The sequence below is a fragment of the Triticum aestivum genome, chromosome 1D (genome assembly GCF_018294505.1).
Source record: "Triticum aestivum cultivar Chinese Spring chromosome 1D, IWGSC CS RefSeq v2.1, whole genome shotgun sequence".
NCBI classification, from domain to species: domain Eukaryota; kingdom Viridiplantae; phylum Streptophyta; class Magnoliopsida; order Poales; family Poaceae; genus Triticum; species Triticum aestivum.
This window is the reverse complement of record NC_057796.1, coordinates 15,264,003-15,284,637: the sequence shown is the minus strand read 5'-3', so window position 1 is coordinate 15,284,637 and position 20,635 is coordinate 15,264,003. Positions and strand designations below refer to the sequence as shown.

The following is a 20,635-nucleotide window of genomic DNA, read 5'->3' as shown; positions in this document are numbered from 1 at the left end:
GACAATTAAGGCCCACGTTAGAATGGAAAGTGAGAATGAACAATTAATGGTCACATGCATAGTACGTGCACTTTTCTAGAGAGAACAAGAATTCATATTTTATTAATGTTTTATACCTTTTTGGAGAAACGTATGTCACATGGCACCATATTCATGTTATACTTTTGGAGAAAATATTTTGTGCGTACAATATCTTAGGTACATAAACATACCCAAAAAAAGAGTATATCATTATTAGGTATGTCCCCATTAAAACTATATTATTTTTTGATGCGTCTTCAAGGCATATACATGTACTACAAATGAGATTGTGTGTACACTATCTTAGGTATATGTACATACCCTATATATATTAGGTATATGTAAATTATACAATTTTTGGGTATATTTCCAGTATCAGTTATAGGTATGTCTCAACAGAATATACGTGTAATAAAAAATAGTGTTCGAGTATGTACCATCCAAATTATATCAATTTTGTTTATATTTACAAAGCATGCGTATAATGAAATGGGGTATGCGGGTATGACATCTTAGGTCCACATACACACAGGAAAAATCATGTGTGGATATTGGCACGCAATGTGGATTCCTAGCGAACCAACCTGTGGTTGGATGGTTAGAGACTTAGAGGGACTGTGGTATCCCCAGCCCATCAGGGTTTAAGTCCTGGTGCTTGCATTTATTACTGGATTTATTTCAGGATTTCTGGCGATGTGCATTCAGTAGGAGGAGACGTTCCTGTCGACGACGAGGTGCCTACTGTGACTTCGTAAATTTCAAGATGATATGCCGGCCCAGTCTTTCGAAGGTGCTCATAGGGATAGGGTGTGCGTGTGTGCGATCATAGGGGTGAGTGTATGCGAGTGTATATGAGCGCTTGCGTCTGTATTGTGTTAAAAAAATGTGGATTCCTAAAACTAAAAAGAATCGTGTGTGGGTATTTGTATGCACGAAAAAAATCATCTGTGGGTATCAACATGCATATACATATATTATTTTTGCATACGTCTTCAAGGCATATACATATATACCCAAATTATTATTTTACTTTTAGGAAAAATCATGTGTGGGTATTGGCACACAATGTGCATTCCTAAAACTAAAAAGAATTGTGTGTGGGTATTTGTTCCCACAAAAGAATCATGTGTGGGTATCTGCATGCATCATATTTTCCTAAAAGTAAAATAATAATTTGGGTCACATTTTATATTATATGGTCATCTTAATTTGTATAGAAACATTAGACGTTATAAAGTGTGACCCGGCCTTATATTATTTGGTTGTATCTGATACCTTAAAAATCAGAGCGTACATACATACCCTCTTTGTTTGGAAAGTAATCATTGCTAGGAAACAATAGTATATTTGTTTTTTGGAAAGCAATCAATGACCGTTGATGATTGTAGTGCATGCAAACAAATCTGAAAAGTCATTTTGTTGTGTATTGTACATCATGCACTACAAATGTGAGTTGCCATATAATGGGCCTCGGTGCCGAGGCACCTAGGTGCCCCAGACAATTTACCATCTCAGGAATCCTCGCCACCTAAGCCAACACCGGCATGCATCCTCCCTCTGAGTTTCTCTTTGTATATATAGCGTTTGGTTTACCATCTCAGGCAGAGGGAAGCTCGACCTTTTCATACTGAAATGAACTCAAAGATACGGCCAAAAAAGGATTAACAACAGTTGAGTTCAGCCAACACACGCCATCTCACAAAAACTTGCACTGGTGCACGCCACGGATGCTGCTACCATATGAATGAGCAACCACCGTGTGACCCTGATGGTAAATTACATCTTAAAATAACATGCGAGTGTCGATCAGGCCACATAGTCATCCCGATTTTTCACCATCGCGTCCACGAGCTTTGACCATTTCGTGCGGAGGGTGATGATCACCATCACGCTTGTCTGGCATGCCAGCCCAGTGATTAAACCCAACCATAAGCCCTGCAAAAAGAGAAGACGACATTTGCCCATGGAAAAGTATTCAGTATTCGAGCCCCTTGTTTTTCAGAAGTTGAGCTATACATGCATGTTTGATGCATTGCGCAATGACAACTTGACAATGCACGGGGCCTGTCTTACTTACGTGAGTGTACAAGTTGAGCTTGAAGGCCAAGAGAATGGCCACCGGCATGCCAGCCAAGTAGTACGCCACCAGGTTGGTGGTCGCCGCCAGGTGCTGCCATCCACAGCCCCGCGCAACCCCTGCCACACGGCCATTTTATTCATCAATTTTGCGGAATTGTTTTGCACTAGCAGCGCATTCCAATTTATAATTTTGAATACATGATTTGAAATTATTAATTTCTCGAGCCAAGCCAAGTGATCCTTGAAGATTGCTTTAGGTAGCCCACTGATCTTTCTCACCTGACAGCACGCCCTGCGTGGAGTCGAGCACAATAGAGATCATCAGGAGCGGGGTGATGGCCGCGAACTTTGCCGCAATCATCGCGCTCCCCGTGAAGAGGCTCGCCCAGAGGCCATGGCCAATGATAAGGAGCAGGATGAATGAGAGGGCGAGGAAGACTGACAGTTTCATCGTAACCGTGACCGCGTTCTTTGCCCTGTCCACGTTACCAGCCCCAACCTCATTCGACACCCGGGTGCTGCATGCAAATGGTGGAAGCAACGTGATATAAACCACCATAATTAAGTGAAGCAAGAACTGGTTCTAGACAACAACAACACACTAAGAACTTGGGACATGGCCTATGGAAGGCCAGGCGACGTACCTCACAGCGGCACTGAACCCATAGGTGATCATGTAGGAAACGGCCTGCGTGCTTGCGCTGCATTTAGAGGAATAAATGGTACATCAAGTCCGACTGTTTCTGAAATGATGCACGAACAATAATTATGTAACAAGTTTGGTTCATCCAGACCCATACCATATGGCGATCAACGACGTGCTCACAGTGGAATTCGGCAGCAGGCCGGCGAGCAGCACGAGGAGCTCAATCGCCCAGTACTCCAAGCTGCGTCCACTCAACACAAATGTTTTTTTCCAAAGAAAAAAATGTCAGAGCTTACATCTGTCCAGACTCAAAACCAATCAGGGAACGGCATGTATATACATGTGTTGTTGACAAGTGTAAACGTACTAACCAGACCATGATGGCGGAGGGCATGGCGAGCTTGATCGTCGGTAACAGGTAGTTCAAGGCGTCGGTAGAGAAGCCCTTCCATGTCTCGTCGAACTCCTTGGACCACATCACGTACGCGAGCAGCATCAGGCACGAGACCCAAAACGTGGCTGAGATGGCCAATGACGCGCCAGTGAGGCCCAATCCGACCACATTCACCAGCAGGTAGTTCAGGGCGATGTGGAGCGCAAAAGGCACCATGGAGCAGACAACAAGTGGTACGACAATGGACTGTGTCTGCAGATACCGTAGCAGGCATTGCAGGAAGGAATAGGCAAACAAACCGGGGATCTGGTATCGGATGAACACTGTTGCAGCATGGGACACCTCGGGTTCCTGATGCAGAGACAACAGGATCGGCTCCGTGAACAGCCACACGACGGAGATGAGTACGGACACCATCGCTGACATGATGAGCGACGATTGCAGGTACAAGCCCAGCAGGCGGTACATCCGGGCGCCGTAGGCCTGTCCACACAGTGTCTCCATGGCGCCGCTCATGCCGGTCTGTAAGTTGCAACATTTTCCCGAATCCATCAGTAATTAAGCATGCAACATATATTATGGAGGGTTCTATGTGTGGATAAAATTCCATCGATGCAACGGAACATTGCTCATTTCCAAAACCAAGTTATGATATTATTTGTTCTGCTTTTCCTTTTTCCGAATTGCAAGGTGAAGGATCTAGGGTGAATCATACTGTCTTCTTTAACAAGGATGAAACAGAAATAAAATGGCATCAGCTAACATATAACAAAGAGAAATTGTTAGAGAATTATGAAAAGTTGATGGAATGCTTACGAGACGGATGGAGTATGGATAGACTTGGAAGGTGGAGCGCCATATATGTGTATTATTACTATCCTCCACTTGGACGGATGGAGTATGGACAGATCTGTAAGGTGAAGCGACATGGGCGGGAATGTCGGGGCGGCCAGTAGTGTGCACCGCTCAATGTAGCCTGGTAGAGTGGAACGTGTTGAGCCATCAATCCTTGTTAATCCTCGATCAGTGATGCTGTCTACATGAAGTTTTGTTTACCAACCGATACATGTACATGCACACTAGTTCTACACAGATATTCTGTATAAGCATATGTTTTCTACATTTCTTGTGTTTTCGTTTTACTACATTTGTGTCACGTTTGTTTGTGAATTAGGGTGGCTGACTTCGGCTGGCTGGTCTGGTGGTTTCATGACAAGGAAGGTGGGAGGTGTCCACCATATTGAAATGTTGATAGACAAAGGTAAATGTTGACTTGAAATTTTAGATATTGCAATATTTTATGTGGTTGAATGTGGCTGAGATGGCCAATGATGCGACAGTGAGGCACAATCCGACCACATTCACCAGCAGGTAGTTCACGGAGATGTGGAGCACAAACGGCACCATGGAGCAGACAACAAGTGGCACAACAATCGACTGTGCCTGTAGATAACGCATCAAGCACTGTAGGAAGGAGTAGGCGAACAGGCCGGGGACCTGGTAAAGGATGAACACCGTGGCGGTGTGGGACACCTCGGGTTCTTGATGAAGACACAACAGAATTGGCTCCGTGAACGGCCACAGGACGGAGATGAGTACTGACACCACCACCAACATGATGAGTTTCGACTGCAGATACAAGCCTAGCAGGCGGTACATCCGGGCACCATAGGCCTGTCTGCATAGTGTCTCCATGGCCACGCTCATGCCGGTCTGTAAGGTGCATCGTTTTCTTGAATCCGCCAGTAATGAAGCATGCAGGATATATCATGGAGCGTTCTATGCGCGGATAATATTCTTTTGACGCAATGGAACATTGCTCATTTCCAAAACTAAGTTATGAAATTATTTGTTCTTCTTTCTTACTTTCGAACTAGCGAAGTGACCCGCGTATTTGCGTGGCTAGATTGACTATATGTACTGTTATATTTGAGATTCTTTTTTTTTTGCCAACTTTATGTCCTCTTTCTCACATAGTTATCTAATTTAATTTTCCACGAATTATATGTCATGTCAATAGATTGCAGTCAAAAGGCAAGTCCCGAGAAAACATGGTACTCCCTCCGTCTAGGTGAGTAAGTCATCTTAGGTTATGCACCGTGACCAAGGAGGAGGGGAAAACGAAAGAACTTAATGTTTATTTGCTAATTAATAGCATTGCATGCAATGAACTAACCACTGCATGTCGTGTTTGGTAGTCTCAAGTTATTAAAAGCATGCACACTCCACATATCTTATTGGTTGATATGTCAAGAAACAAGAAACGAGGTAGAAGTTAATGCACTGCGCCTAAGTGTTTTGGGATTATTTGGTTTTCGTAAGATGACTTACACACCTAGACGGAGGGAGTATGTGCCATCAGAAGACGGATGCAAAATCATATCTAGACTTCTATTTCCCCTATTCGATCCTCTCCTCATCCCTTGTTATGTATCTTTGTACCAATATGTCTTTGGAGAAATTCCCTTCCAAAAGATAGATCTAAACATGAATGGCTTCTATGTATGACAAATGTTCTGTTGTTCCACACAAATCGATCATTGGTTGCAGTCTTACTTGCATTGACTTTCTTGGTTAACGCAATATCTTTCCTACCTACATATGCATCCACACAGGCTCATCTTAATATGAACACACTTGTCAATGTATAGTGGTATTTGCGCTTAAGGATTTTCTCTCACTGACTTCCTTCATAGCTTACTCATTTTGATCATATCTTTATTGTTTAATAATATCTTGGCTACCGTAATATGTATCCACGCATGCTCATCTTAATACGATTGGTTATAATTGTATATTAGTATACTCCATCCTCTCCTCATCCCTTGTTATGTATCTTTGCACCTATATGTCTTTGGAGAAATTCCCCTCCAAAAATTAGATCTAAACATGAATGGCTTCTATGTATAACAATGTTCTGTTGTTCCACCCAAATCGATCATTGCTTGCAGTCTTACTTGCATTGACTTTCTTGGTTAACGCAATATCTTTCCTACCTACATATGCATCCACAGAGGCTCATCTTAATATGAACACACTTGTCAATGTACAGTTGTATTTGTGCTCAATGATTTTCTCTCATTGACTTCCTTCATAGCTTACTCATGTTGATCATATCTTTATTGTTTTGTAATATTTTGGCTACCATAATATGTATCCATGCATGGTCATATTAATATGATTGGTCATAATTGTATGTTAGTATTGTGTGCTTGAGGGCTTTCTCTCATTCACTTCCTTCATAGATTATTTAGTTTGATCATGTATATTATCTTTTTTATAAATTCTATTTATACGTTTTTCAATATACGAATCAAACTACTAATCACATAGTCTTTTCATGACAATTATATGCCCCAAATGGTATAAATGCATATATTTTCTTATAAATAGAATCAACTTTCATCCAAGATCTCGACATGCACGTCCGACTCATGTTTACCAACCAACGTCGATGGTACTGTCAGCGGTATAATGAGTCATGTGTGATGGCTGCACTTTTCGATTGTTTTCTAACACATGTGCTTTCCGATCAGTTTGTTATGCTTACTATCAGGCACCGGACCATACTATCATATTTTGTATTATTAAATCTAAACCACTATAATTATGATCGACTATATAATTGATGGTTGAGGTAATTAATATATGTAGTTGATGTAGGGGAACGCAGCAGAAAACAAAAAATTTCCAACCTACGCACCAGCCCAGGACCACTATGGAGACTGCATACATGGTTTGATCTTTTTCGTTACCGACTCGTAGCGCAGCGGGAAGTAGAGTCGATGATGATCGGCGGTGCAGATCCCCGCAGCTAGGATTTACAACCTCCCAACCGCGAGGATGTATACCCTCATCTGCTCCTCAGACAGCCCTCCGGGAGGCGGTCGAACAGTCCCCCGGACGGTGTCGCGGACAGCCCTTCGGGAGGACCTTCGAAACTCGAACGGTCACTCGGACAGCCCTTCGGGAGGACCTTTGAAACTCGGACGGTCACACGGACAGCCCTTCGGGAGGCACTCACGAACTAAGACCGAAACTACGATCTCTCTACAGAGTTGCACACATACGGTGTCATCTATCCGGCAGGGCTTCGCCGTCCAGAACTAGTTCCTGCCGGAACCCAGACAGCCTTACGGCTCTACGAAACTCTTTTCGTGGGAGGGAGAGAAGAAGCCAGATAATGCATGGCATGTGTATGAGAGCAAGGGATGGATGTGGAGGGCTGCCCCTCCACCTCTATTTATAGGAAATCCCAAGGGGGTAGGGTAGTTTCACAAAAAACCCAAAATGCACATGAATGAAGTCCTTCCACAAGGACCTAGGAGTGAAACCAAGGAACAAGAGGGTCCCCAAGGGGGGATACCCCATGTGGCCGGCCACACCCCCATGAGGGGCCCAAAAAATGGCTCCTATCCATCCATGTCATCCCCAAGATCTTTTGGAGCAAAGCCCCAAAAGGTGGCTTTCCATAAAGTAACCATAAAGCTGATTTTCACTATTCACGACGACATTTTTCAGCGTCTGATCGAACTGAAAATATTTATGTGGGCTAAGAACATTTCCAGTACCCACTAAAATGATTTTCAACGCGTTCCGAAACAATTCCGGTTTTAGTGATTTTCATCTGCGAAACGCATCTGAAGTGGCTCCGGCAGCTCCGGAACATTTCCGGTTTTTATCTCAGAAAATTCCAAAAAGCTTCCAGAATGATTCTGGCATCCTCCAAGAATTATCAGGCATGTGCCGAAACTAATTTGACTTAATGGTGTATCCCGAAACAACTTTTCGGTATCATCGAAACTTATCCGATGACCTCTCTCAGCGGTACGATTCCGCTGTCCGAAACTTTTCGGTGTCCGAAACTTTTTCGGTGATTTTCTCTCAGACTCCCTGTCTAGTATTCAGCAGATAGATGACCCTTAAGCGTGTGACCCTATAGGTTCGGTGAAGTATAGACATGACCCGGAACCCCTTCCGATCAATGATCAACATCGGAGCCGTGGACACCCATATTGACCCCTATACCCACACGAATAAATATTCGAGTGAACCTCCAGTTGAGGTGAGCTATTCCTGTTGCTTCACGATATATCACAAACACCTGAGGCGAGATTTATTGCATCCCCGTGGGCCAACACTTTGTCCACTATGCAAGTTACCTCGTTACCGGTTTTGTTCTCTTTTCTCGTTTCATGTTCCGGCATCCCCGTGATCAAATCACAAAGTGTCTGGCCAGACGATGATGGACACCGTAACACCGAGAGGGCCCAGAGATATCTCTCCATCGTCGGAGGAGCAAATCCCAATCTTGAGCTATCAAGTTACTTGACACACTTTTCCATGAACCCGTAAGCCGCCGTAATAGCCACCCATTTACGGATGACGTTTAACAAACCCCAAAGTTCATGAAGCAAGCATGAAGAAACTCGATACTCTCATGGTCTAAGGAATCATGCAAACGTTAACCATCTCTGTGTTATGTACCAATAAACTTGTGACGAATGAATCTCATAGCATAACATCAATCCGGGTCGATTCAACACAAATGTTCTCTTAACATTGTGCCCTCAAAGTTGCTGGCATATACATGCCCATGACCAGGAAAACAGAATCATCATGCAACACTTGAGCTAGTCTTAGAGGCCAGACTAGGAATACTTCTTACCGTTTATTATTCCACACGTGCATTTGAGTCTTCCTCCGAGCCTCGTGGATATTGCAGACTCGAGAATCATTGCAGTTATAGCATGGAACATAAACATAATTATGAACTCGGAGATAAATAATATCATTTATTATTGCCTCTAGGGCATATCTCCTACAGACTCCCACTTGCACTAGAGTCAATAATCTAGCTTATGCTAATGCACTTCACACCTGTGGCACACCGGTGTAAATATGCTTTGCTTGTGGTATAGCCTGATGTCCAACAGATCTGACAACTTCAGTTCCGTGTGTATCTTTGCATGTCCTCGCGTTTTCACGTTTTCACAAAATTCATATTTGTGTGGACTTGGCTTTGTATGTATGTGAATCACAGGTCGAACCTGGATTCCTCAGACTGAGTTATGGAGCAACTACCTGCAGTAGTGTCCCATTGTCAAAAGCCATCTTGGAACTATACTAAGTTCATGAATGAACTATATGATTCAACATCTTCTTTGTCGCTTGTAAAGCGTCAACATACTTAGCCCTTGTTATAGAATTCACCACAGTAACTAGTTTGAACAAATTCCAACTAACTGTGCCACCACATTGTGTGTTACACAAAACCCTTAATTTAAATCAAAAATCACATGGAGAAAAGATGAAGACTGTGTCGATGTAACATTTTACAACGAACTCTTCATGATCTCTGCTTGCGAGAAAACCATGTAATCAGTACTTACTCTAGTACTCTGTGACATCTTTCACTGTTGTCCCATGATCAGTAATTTGATCACTTTGGTATCCATACTCGCAACACCTTGGGAGTATCGGACATATCTGGTTGTTTTACATACCATGGAATACATGATTAATCCAAACACAAAAGTGTGTGGAATCTGCATCATGTATTTTACTCATCAGTGTTTTGTAACACCGAGTCTTGCAAAAACTCTTTCCATGTGACTTTGGCAAGAATCACTCCTTGGCGTTTTAAATGCTAAAAGGTTTTAGCATCTTGTCAATATGTATTCATTGCTTAACCCCATTAGGTAAATCTATCTCCATAGATCATCATGCCTAATATTGAGGCTATTTAGCCTAAGCACTTCATCGAAAAACTATTTTCAAATGAAGTCCTAATTTGTGTCAAGAAATTTATTTCCAATTACCAATGTGTCAAGCACATAAGGTTTTTACAAATATTATTACGCTCCCACTTACTTTCTTGAATTACAAGCATCTTCGTTACCCATTGATGAAGTCAAAACCCCTTTGACCATTTCATCAAAACACGAAGATTCAAACTCCATTTTGCTCTCTTCTGTCCATTGCTGGAACTCTGAAGTTTGCATACCTACTAGCATCCTCTGGATCGACAAATTACTTTGGACTGTATCATATACAAGTCCTAGGTTTCATTTCCATCAGATGGAAATCCTTTTATCATCCATGTTTCATATCTCATGATTGAAATATGTATTAATTGCTAGTTCAACCCGAACCGACTTTAAGCATCGCTACGATGAAAACAACCTCATCGTATTATTTCAAGAAGTCGAGCTTTATGGATAAAACATTTTATCCATATCAGTTTTAAGTTCCATAAATATTCGTTAGACTCTAAGTCTTCCGAAAGGTGTATCAAGGTTTTAATCTTGAATCACTTATATGGAAACTAACTCGGGTTGTATTGGCATTTAGCCAATTCCAGAGTCAGGGCCCATCAACGCTTCCTTGTGTATCGTAGGTATAATGTTGTCTAACAACAATATCTCGTTTGCGCACCTGAGAGGTTTGCACGAGCCTTGCCTACGTGGTTCAGCTGCAAGTTCGACCGAAGTTCATACATTTTATTGTAGAGACTTCTGTATAAGTCGCAGTAGGAAACTCTGGAATTTCTTCCAAGGTCTCTTTCCTTTGATCTGATGAAGATACTGTTTATCTCGTCGAGTTGCACTATTCTCCCACTCACCTTTTAGAAAGAACCATTCTCTTTAAAAGCACACCGTTTTGCGGCAAAACTATTTGCCTCGGTATAGTGAGGGAGGAATACCCAACATTTTGGTATAACCTACAAAGTAGCACTTGTCTGATTTGGAATAGGTTTGTAACCTTTTACACAAGCCCCATATTCCAAATGGTAAGAAAAGATATAACATGGTTGGGCGTACCATACCATGGCTTCATTTCAACAGACCCGATGTAGCTCTTTTCAGTGTAAAAGCCGCAGTCTCTAAAGCATCACTTTAAAAGGGATAATGGCAAATTTCTTTATGTCATCTTTGACCTTACCATGTCATAAATGGTTTGATTACATCTCCACGGACTTTCCACTTGCAGTGTTGTTCCGGGAGGTGCAAGTTTATGAAACCCCTTTCACAACTCATTAGACATTCGCTAAACATGTAACTCAAATATTCCTTTGTGCAATCAAATTGCAGAAACATAATTTTCTTGTTACAATAACTTCTACTTCATTTTTTGAGAACCTTTCGAATGATTTCAAAAGATCCAGACTTACGTCTCATCAAGTAAATATCCATATATCTACTTGAGTCATTTCTGAAGATAAATAAATCCACCACTAACAACACTTATCGGACTACACACATCAAATGTATGATCACTAATAAGTTTGTTGTTCGTTCCTTATGGCCTGTGAACCGTATTTTAGTCACTTCACTTTTCGGAGGAAAGTTGCAAGTGTCAGATGATTCAAAATCAAAAAGACTTCAAAATCCATCATAATGGAATTTTCCATGCGGGTTTCTCCAATGTGACCAAATGTAGTGCCACACTTGTGTGGTATTCTTTTAGTCTTGCGACATTTAGCGTCAGTGTTATGGATGTATCATATTACCCTCAATATTCATAACATACGTCCCATCGATGATGGAAGTATGGCCCTTATGTTATTCATAATACTTAACAACAATTGTTGTTTTTATGAACAATTCTTTTGCAACAAACATTGTGCAATGGGCTAGAGTGTATGAAACTCTAAAATGAATTATGAAAGTAAACCCAGAGGTATTGTATTATTATCAATATTCATAACATACATCTCATTCATAATGAAAGTATGGCCCTTGTGTTATTCATAACATCGAACATAAAAAGTTCTCTTATGAACAACCTTCTTGCAAGATGCCTTATGCAATGGGATAGAGTTTGTAAAACTCTAAATGAATTATGAAAATAAATACAGACGGCAATACACTGATGGAAGGTATAGTAACATTTACTATGTTCCCTGTGTATACCTTAACCTCATTTCTAGTTAGTCTTTCAGGCCATAGTAGTTCTTACATCGAGTTGCAACAGAATGCAATCGAGCGGGCATTTTTGTGATGAACTCACAATACCCAAGAATTAGTGATTAACATGTTTAACCATAATTCGCAAGAACTATATCTTTGACCAGCCTTCTATACATCAAAAACTTGTATGACATTCATACATGAGCTGGATATTCCAGTCTTCTTTCCTTTTGCCTTTATACTTCTAGCAGTTTAACTTTTAGTATTTCTCCTACTCTCAGAAGAAGCACCCAACTTAAGAGTGGCATTAGCCCCGGAATTCCTAGGCGTGTAAGTCATACTAACACCTTTGGACACTTCCTTTCTCCTTAAGTTGTTGTTTTATTCACCTTTCATTATATGACAGGCGTTCTTCTGGATCCCTTTCCCAACAGTCAAATGCATAGTAAACACTTTTACTAATACTTGCAAACAAACATTGCTTTGTTTGTATCTGAAAATAATTTCCAGTTCCATGAATATCATATAACTATCCCAACTTTCGAAGTTTGGGTTTCATGGAAGCAAACATATTGCACTTGACTGAAACGGAATTATAGCTTTTGGATCGAAGGACGAGAGTCACATGATCCATAGCATTAGCGGGAGGATACGGAAAGCATGCGATAGGACAAAGTCCTTCTCGGCACTTTTGAGGACAATCCTCATATTACGTTACCAATCATAAAGTTTTAACCAGATATTTAACAGCTATTCAATTTTAATAGGGAAGGTGGAAACGCGAGCCATTATTCTACAACTATTTTGCATATAACACTTAGACAATGTTCATAATTAATTGCACTAAGAATTAAACATGTTAATTCAACAGTGCGCTCCCACTCAAATCAATATCTCTCAAAATTGATTGTGAGTGATACAAGACCCACATTTCAATTGTTCGCCATTGGTGTAACACCACTGATGACGAAAAATCTCAACCGGTAGGCCAACTTGCCAATCACATCTCTATGTGACTCTTGTTCATCTTTCAATGCGTGTGTTCCGAGCTCATGACGGTCATGCCTGAACGTCAAGACAACCAAGTGATCTCGCTGCGAGGTCTCAACTCACCCGCCTCACACTTCTCTAATCGTTCGTACCCGTGTGACACGGCGCACCCCGAAAAGATAGGTGCCGTGACGGTGCTACACTTGGGAGAACACTAACTACTTGGTATTTTAAGTGAGAGATCACCCTAATAAAAGCGACTACCGCGCAATCAAGAAGGGTGCATCATAAGGGATAAACATCTCAGGCAATTCATAATAGCATGATATGGTATAGCCCTTTCTGACGGAGAAGTCTTTCATTTCTTCGTCTTCGGCATTCGCGTCGGTGTTCACCTTCGCGAAGATTGCCACCACCTTGTCGATGCACCAGATAATATTGCTATCTCTATAGCTAACAAAATAATGCATTACAACAAGGTTGACACGTAGGTCATTAAAGTGCAATCATATGGCTCCAACCATCATGCCGAATCATGACACGCAGGTCATGTTAATCAAATTACATCATATAGTCATCTCATACATAATCGAATTAGTATGAGCACTGCTATACCACATCATATGCACATCCTGCATAACCAAGTTAGACGCCTCTAATAGGTTTATGCAAAATTTTATTTTACGTGGCTTCTAAGGTTTTGACTTAAACCGCAGCTACCAACGTTTTATCATCAAGTATGATTATTCAAGTTGCTACATTAACATCTCGGGGTGTATGAAACACGAGATAATTAAATCTCGAGCCCCATACTAAACTTCGTCATACGCATGACCCCCGTGCAGATAATATCTGCAATGCCCTTTCATCTGCGAATTTCATCTTTCTTTTGACTACGGTAGAACCCAAAGAACTGATAGCACTTCCATGATCAATCAGGATCACGGATTGCCAGAACTTTGTCAAATTCCACCATGCTGTCTCGAGATTGAGCAAACGCAAATTCTAGGGAAGCAACAAGAACCTCGGGTAACAGATTTCATCTGTCACCCGCATAAATAATTTTCAGCAATAGATCTCATCTACTACCTAATTATATTATGCAATACCCATACATCTCCATGTATTCTAGATCGAAACCTGCATCTACGCATAGCACGGCTCTTGATGCCACTGAAGGGGAACGCAGCAGAAAACAAAAATTTTCCAACCTACGCACCAGCCCAGGACCACTATGGAGACTGCATACATGGTTTGATCTTTTTCGTTACCGACTCGTAGCGCAGCGGGAAGTAGAGTCGATGATGATCGGCGGTGCAGATCCCCGCAGCTAGGATTTACAACCTCCCAACCGCGAGGATGTATACCCTCATCTGCTCCTCAGACAGCCCTCCGGGAGGCGGTCGAACAGTCCCCCGGACGGTGTCGCGGACAGCCCTTCGGGAGGACCTTCGAAACTCGAACGGTCACTCGGACAGCCCTTCGGGAGGACCTTTGAAACTCGGACGGTCACACGGACAGCCCTTCGGGAGGCACTCACGAACTAAGACCGAAACTACGATCTCTCTACAGAGTTGCACACATATGGTGTCATCTATCCGGCAGGGCTTCGCCGTCCAGAACTAGTTCCTGCCGGAACCCAGACAGCCTTACGGCTCTACGAAACTCTTTTCGTGGGAGGGAGAGAAGAAGCCAGATAATGCATGGCATGTGTATGAGAGCAAGGGATGGATGTGGAGGGCTGCCCCTCCACCTCTATTTATAGGAAATCCCAAGGGGGTAGGGTAGTTTCACAAAAAACCCAAAATGCACATGAATGAAGTCCTTCCACAAGGACCTAGGAGTGAAACCAAGGAACAAGAGGGTCCCCAAGGGGGATACCCCATGTGGCCGGCCACACCCCCATGAGGGGCCCAAAAAATGGCTCCTATCCATCCATGTCATCCCCAAGATCTTTTGGAGCAAAGCCCCAAAAGGTGGCTTTCCATAAAGTAACCATAAAGCTGATTTTCACTATTCACGACGACATTTTTCAGCGTCTGATCGAACTGAAAATATTTATGTGGGCTAAGAACATTTCCAGTACCCACTAAAATGATTTTCAACGCGTTCCGAAACAATTCCGGTTTTAGTGATTTTCATCTGCGAAACGCATCTGAAGTGGCTCCGGCAGCTCCGGAACATTTCCGGTTTTTATCTCAGAAAATTCCAAAAAGCTTCCAGAATGATTCTGGCATCCTCCAAGAATTATCAGGCATGTGCCGAAACTAATTTGACTTAATGGTGTATCCCGAAACAACTTTTCGGTATCATCGAAACTTATCCGATGACCTCTCTCAGCGGTACGATTCCGCTGTCCGAAACTTTTCGGTGTCCGAAACTTTTTCGGTGATTTTCTCTCAGACTCCCTGTCTAGTATTCAGCAGATAGATGACCCTTAAGCGTGTGACCCTATAGGTTCGGTGAAGTATAGACATGACCCGGAACCCCTTCCGATCAATGATCAACATCGGAGCCGTGGACACCCATATTGACCCCTATACCCACACGAATAAATATTCGAGTGAACCTCCAGTTGAGGTGAGCTATTCCTGTTGCTTCACGATATATCACAAACATCTGAGGCGAGATTTATTGCATCCCCGTGGGCCAACACTTTGTCCACTATGCAAGTTACCTCGTTACCGGTTTTGTTCTCTTTTCTCGTTTCATGTTCCGGCATCCCCGTGATCAAATCACAAAGTGTCTGGCCAGACGATGATGGACACCGTAACACCGAGAGGGCCCAGAGATATCTCTCCATCGTCGGAGGAGCAAATCCCAATCTTGAGCTATCAAGTTACTTGACACACTTTTCCATGAACCCGTAAGCCGCCGTAATAGCCACCCATTTACGGATGACGTTTAACAAACCCCAAAGTTCATGAAGCAAGCATGAAGAAACTCGATACTCTCATGGTCTAAGGAATCATGCAAACGTTAACCATCTCTGTGTTATGTACCAATAAACTTGTGACGAATGAATCTCATAGCATAACATCAATCCGGGTCGATTCAACACAAATGTTCTCTTAACATTGTGCCCTCAAAGTTGCTGGCATATACATGCCCATGACCAGGAAAACAGAATCATCATGCAACACTTGAGCTAGTCTTAGAGGCCAGACTAGGAATACTTCTTACCGTTTATTATTCCACACGTGCATTTGAGTCTTCCTCCGAGCCTCGTGGATATTGCAGACTCGAGAATCATTGCAGTTATAGCATGGAACATAAACATAATTATGAACTCGGAGATAAATAATATCATTTATTATTGCCTCTAGGGCATATCTCCTACAGTTGAATAGTTGTGGGTCATTAGGTTGTGAATTGGATTTATATTTACATAATACCAGTTCTAGATTTTATTTTCTATCACTGGCGAAGCCAGCTGGATGAACCTGGGGTCATTGTTAAGTTTTTGGATTAATTTCTTCATATTGTATAGTAATTTCAGGTTATTTTCTACAAAGGCTATGGGGTTAATTGACTCCAAAGTATGTACGTGGCGCCATCACTATTTTCTGTATATCGTCACATCCATTATTTTAGGTTTTGACACTATTTTGATACGTAACCTTTAATAGATACGTGGTTGTATATAAAATTTTAAATGCTACTATAATTTGAATAATCTAGGGTGAATAAAAGGGTATTAGTTTTACTTGACCCATCTAACTATTTATAGAATGCTCTTAAATATGTGTGCTTCGTTTGAACTCATTACAGCTCCTACATGTCTCAATTGCCCTTTGTTGATTTTTATTATGTAATTCCATTTCAAAAATTCATTTATACTCCCCCGTAAAAAAATTTAAGTTTCTCACGGACAATCAAACTTTTTTTTGAATCTAAACACACTCTACTTTATTGATTATAAAAGTTCATAGGAATACAATGTAGATCCGGTGGATTAAGGAGCCACACATGGCGTCCTAAAAAAGGTCTAGAGTATGGTTAGCGAGGCTATCTGCCTCAAGATTAGTTTCTCACTGACAGTCAAATGCCCATGCAAACACATATAGCCGTCACATGTACACCGGCCGTACCACGTGGCCCAACACTAGATGTGGCTAATTCATTTTTTTATCTGCCTTGAATCGGTAGTTATGCCATAGGGCCTGCCTAAATAGGTAGTTATGCCATAGTTGATTCCCTTAAGATAGGAAACAATATTTCCATATGGAGTTTTTCTTCACATGGATTCTGATTGCATGACTTTTTTTTTACGGGAGGACTCTTATAAGCTAACGTACATGTTATTAGTTCCTGTAAAGTACACATTCTTTGTTATTTGCCAGTTATGTGTCGGATTCAAAAAAGTGTATACGCGATATTGTTCTACCTAATTTTATGTGGTTGAAAACAAATGTTGTATTCTCTGGCATGCAAATAATTTTTTGAGCCTTTTCGACTTGTTGTATTAGTACGACCCACATCAGATTTTTCTGTGTTAACACCGGATGTTGCCTATGCTACCACAGTTTCTTATGAATTATTGCATTTTGTTGGAGGTGTCGCATACATACAATAAATGCGTTGGGATTATTCAAAATGTTGCAATATTTTCTTTATTCACAATATTTTGTTGAACCACATGAAAATATGTTGCAACATTATTGCGTATGTGCAATATAAGTGTGGTGTACGAAATTCTTATATTGCCATCTTTGTAGATCATGATGTTGTAGAAACTTTCCAGATCTGGTGGAACTGTATTTCGCATGTTGCTACTAGTGTGAGATGATCGATCATACCCGGGGATCGCACCTAGTTTTACGGGGCATCTACATGGCCAACAAAAGTCCAAGCTACTACTCATGTTCAACAAGACAAAGATGAAGAAAGGGCTAAAATGATGAATCAAAGGATAGAGCGGTATATATAAGAGATTACAAGCCAACTAGACCTATTACAATACGACTAGGACTAGATAACTTGAGAGCCAAGTAATAGTCTAACAAAATGTGTTGTGTAGAAGCGGGTTGGGCAAACTCTCGTGCCGCCCGAGTTGAATTTCGGGCCATATATGCTCAAAGCCGAAAATGGTAAATCTACGAAGAGCATAAGCAAGCTTACAAAACCTTCCAAACTAATCTAAACATCCACCCCCCCCCCCTCTGAATTTCAGGGGGTGGGCCCCTCCCTCCCCTAAACACCAATCCTAATCCTCCAAGTGTTTACTACGTACACTTGTGTAGTTACTTTACGTAAGTCTAGCATTGCCCGCTCAAAGCTATGCGGTCAGAGGGGTTCATGCCCTTTGCTTCCGATTATCCTAGCTGGACTAACCCTGGGGTTTTTAGAAGGAGGTGTATACCTACCAAGAATGAATACTTTAGAACATGCACACCAAGATCAAGATGAAGGGCAGCAGCTACCAACGAAGACCGCTAACCCCTTGAATCATATACTAGAATATTAGTAGATCCTATATAGACACCCAGTCTAGATCGTGAACGTTTTATACCCGGCGACTGGACTCACAACTCATCGGACATGCCACTGTGCACCCGATTGTAATTTCTCTCTAATATAATCTCATATAAGCCCGAGTAGAGTGGTTACTCGCCATGTGACGGCCCAAGCCTGGGCACTTCTGGCTTCTGTACATCTATTAACATGGTGTGACTTCCCATTGTAATACAAATCCACATATGTTCATTATATTGTTGTTTGGTACATCGGAAACTGCGCTTCGTTACAAGGAAGAGCACAATTACTCAAAAGAGGAAGAATCTGAAACTTGCGGAATAGGAAAAGAGGCCTCTTTCTCCAAAAATCCTAGAAGTGACAGACTACTAAATAGTAGATCAGATCAAGACACCCCATTTAGATCGTCGGACAGGCTATTGTAGTCCCCATTATAGCTTGTCTCTACTATAATATCATATATAAGTTGGAATAAGGCGGAAGTCCCCTTCTGCTTGCGAGCTCAAATGAGCTCGCGATGAACAGACACCGAAAATTTCTGAATTTTTTGGTGGCAAACTTTGACAAATGTTCTATTTGCTTGCAAATTTTCATGTTGAAATGACATCCGTGAAAGTCGCGGCAAAAAAAATTAAGTGCTCCAAAATGCTTTCAAAAGTAGCATTTTTCAGAGCTTGGATTTTTTTTGGCACTGCTTCCACGAATGTGATTCCAGGATGAAACTTTGTAAGAACTTAGAACATTTGTCAAAGTTTGCCAAAAAAATCTGAATTTTTTGAACTTTCTTTCAATATTTGTTGGTTTCACTGTTCATCCGGGTGCAAATGTGCTCGTGAGCAGTAACTTCACGTCCGGAATAGGGTTGTTACTCGGCACGTGAGGGCCCGAACCTAGGTAAAGCTTGTGCCCCATGTAAATCTAGTAACGTGAGGTGACATCCCACAACCATACAAATCCACTACATTCACCATACTGTCATTTGGTAAATCCAAAACACCGTCGACAAATTGTCTAATAGTAGGAACTCCATTACGTGGAGGGATATGTGTGCTAGCATGCCATGGATTATGAGCCTACTCCTCTTACCTAGTCCACCCACTACTACATATTCGAACACTACAATCCGCTCATGGCTGACCGCCTATGACCACGCGTTAGTGATGAGGGTTAACATTGACCGGCCAGCTCAGGGGCGTCAGTGATGTGCCTCTCATGACCGATATAGGTACTTAACCATGCATCAGTGATGAGGATTAACACTAAATGACCAGCTTATGGGCGTCAGTGATGTGCCTCGATATAGGTACTTAACCATGCACCGTGCGCAAGCGGAAGCTATGTGCACTGGGCTGCCCTTTTTTTATTGTTGAGTTGTTCTTTCGCCTCGATCGGACAAAATGTTATCGTAGACTGTCCATCATACATGGCTAGTCCATGAAAATTATTCATCATTGACCCTCATAATTAGTGTACAATCATTGGTATTTGTACAAAAGATTTTTCGGCTGTTTTCACGCGTTGATGGACGAGAATGTGAAAATAAGACGCATTCATGCTTCGTCGATTTCCAGTGCATGTGTGAGTTCCGAATGAGCAACATTGAACGATGGCACGGCGGCGCCATCAGGCTAACGGCGACAATTCCCATAAAATCCGATAAAACTAATTCTTCGGCTAGATAAAAATGGTGCTCGCTACCTCATTCGCTCTCAGCTTCTCCAATCATCTCTCCTCTTCATTTCTCCCAATCCATCTGAGAACGTATCCATTTCGTCCAGCCACTCCGTCACCACATTGGAAGACAAGGAGGAGGACCGCACCGCTAAGCTCGTGACCCACAGAGTCTGGACCGAGAAGGAGGTAAAACTAGCGGTGGAGGCCATGAAAGCTGATGAGGAAGTGGAGAAGCCCTCTTTGAGCAAGCCAACGCCGATGGGTTGGCAAAGGCGATGGACGGTATGGCCCTGCCCGCCAAATGCCCTCTCTTTTGGCTAGAGGAAGTGACCAAGGCCTCCACCTATTTGAGCCGTCCCCGCAAGAGGAATAAATTAGTAGTTTTTATGTTATTTTTTATAGGGATTGACTATTCGTCACCCAGGGTGAGGAATAGTTATTCTT

The 20,635-nt window shown here is 42.0% G+C and overlaps 1 protein-coding gene across 2 annotated transcripts in view; it reads right to left on the bottom strand.

The window, feature by feature from the left end:
- Window positions 1-1,421: 1,421 nt before the first annotated feature.
- The window catches only part of LOC123179977 (protein DETOXIFICATION 19), a 21,099-nt gene continuing 1,885 nt past the window's right edge, over window positions 1,422-20,635 (bottom strand). The window contains exons 2-8 of one of the 2 annotated variants that reach the window (XM_044591917.1): window positions 3,440-3,662; window positions 3,118-3,265; window positions 2,901-2,987; window positions 2,745-2,801; window positions 2,380-2,618; window positions 2,099-2,217; window positions 1,422-1,956 (exon numbers count right to left, since the gene is read on the bottom strand). In XM_044591917.1, the coding sequence (XP_044447852.1) occupies window positions 1,828-1,956; window positions 2,099-2,217; window positions 2,380-2,618; window positions 2,745-2,801; window positions 2,901-2,987; window positions 3,118-3,265; window positions 3,440-3,662 (1,002 nt within the window). In that variant the 3' untranslated portion in view covers window positions 1,422-1,827. Of the gene's footprint in view, window positions 1,957-2,098; window positions 2,218-2,379; window positions 2,619-2,744; window positions 2,802-2,900; window positions 2,988-3,117; window positions 3,663-20,635 lie in introns of both variants that reach the window. The other variant, XM_044591915.1, reaches the window with a different exon arrangement.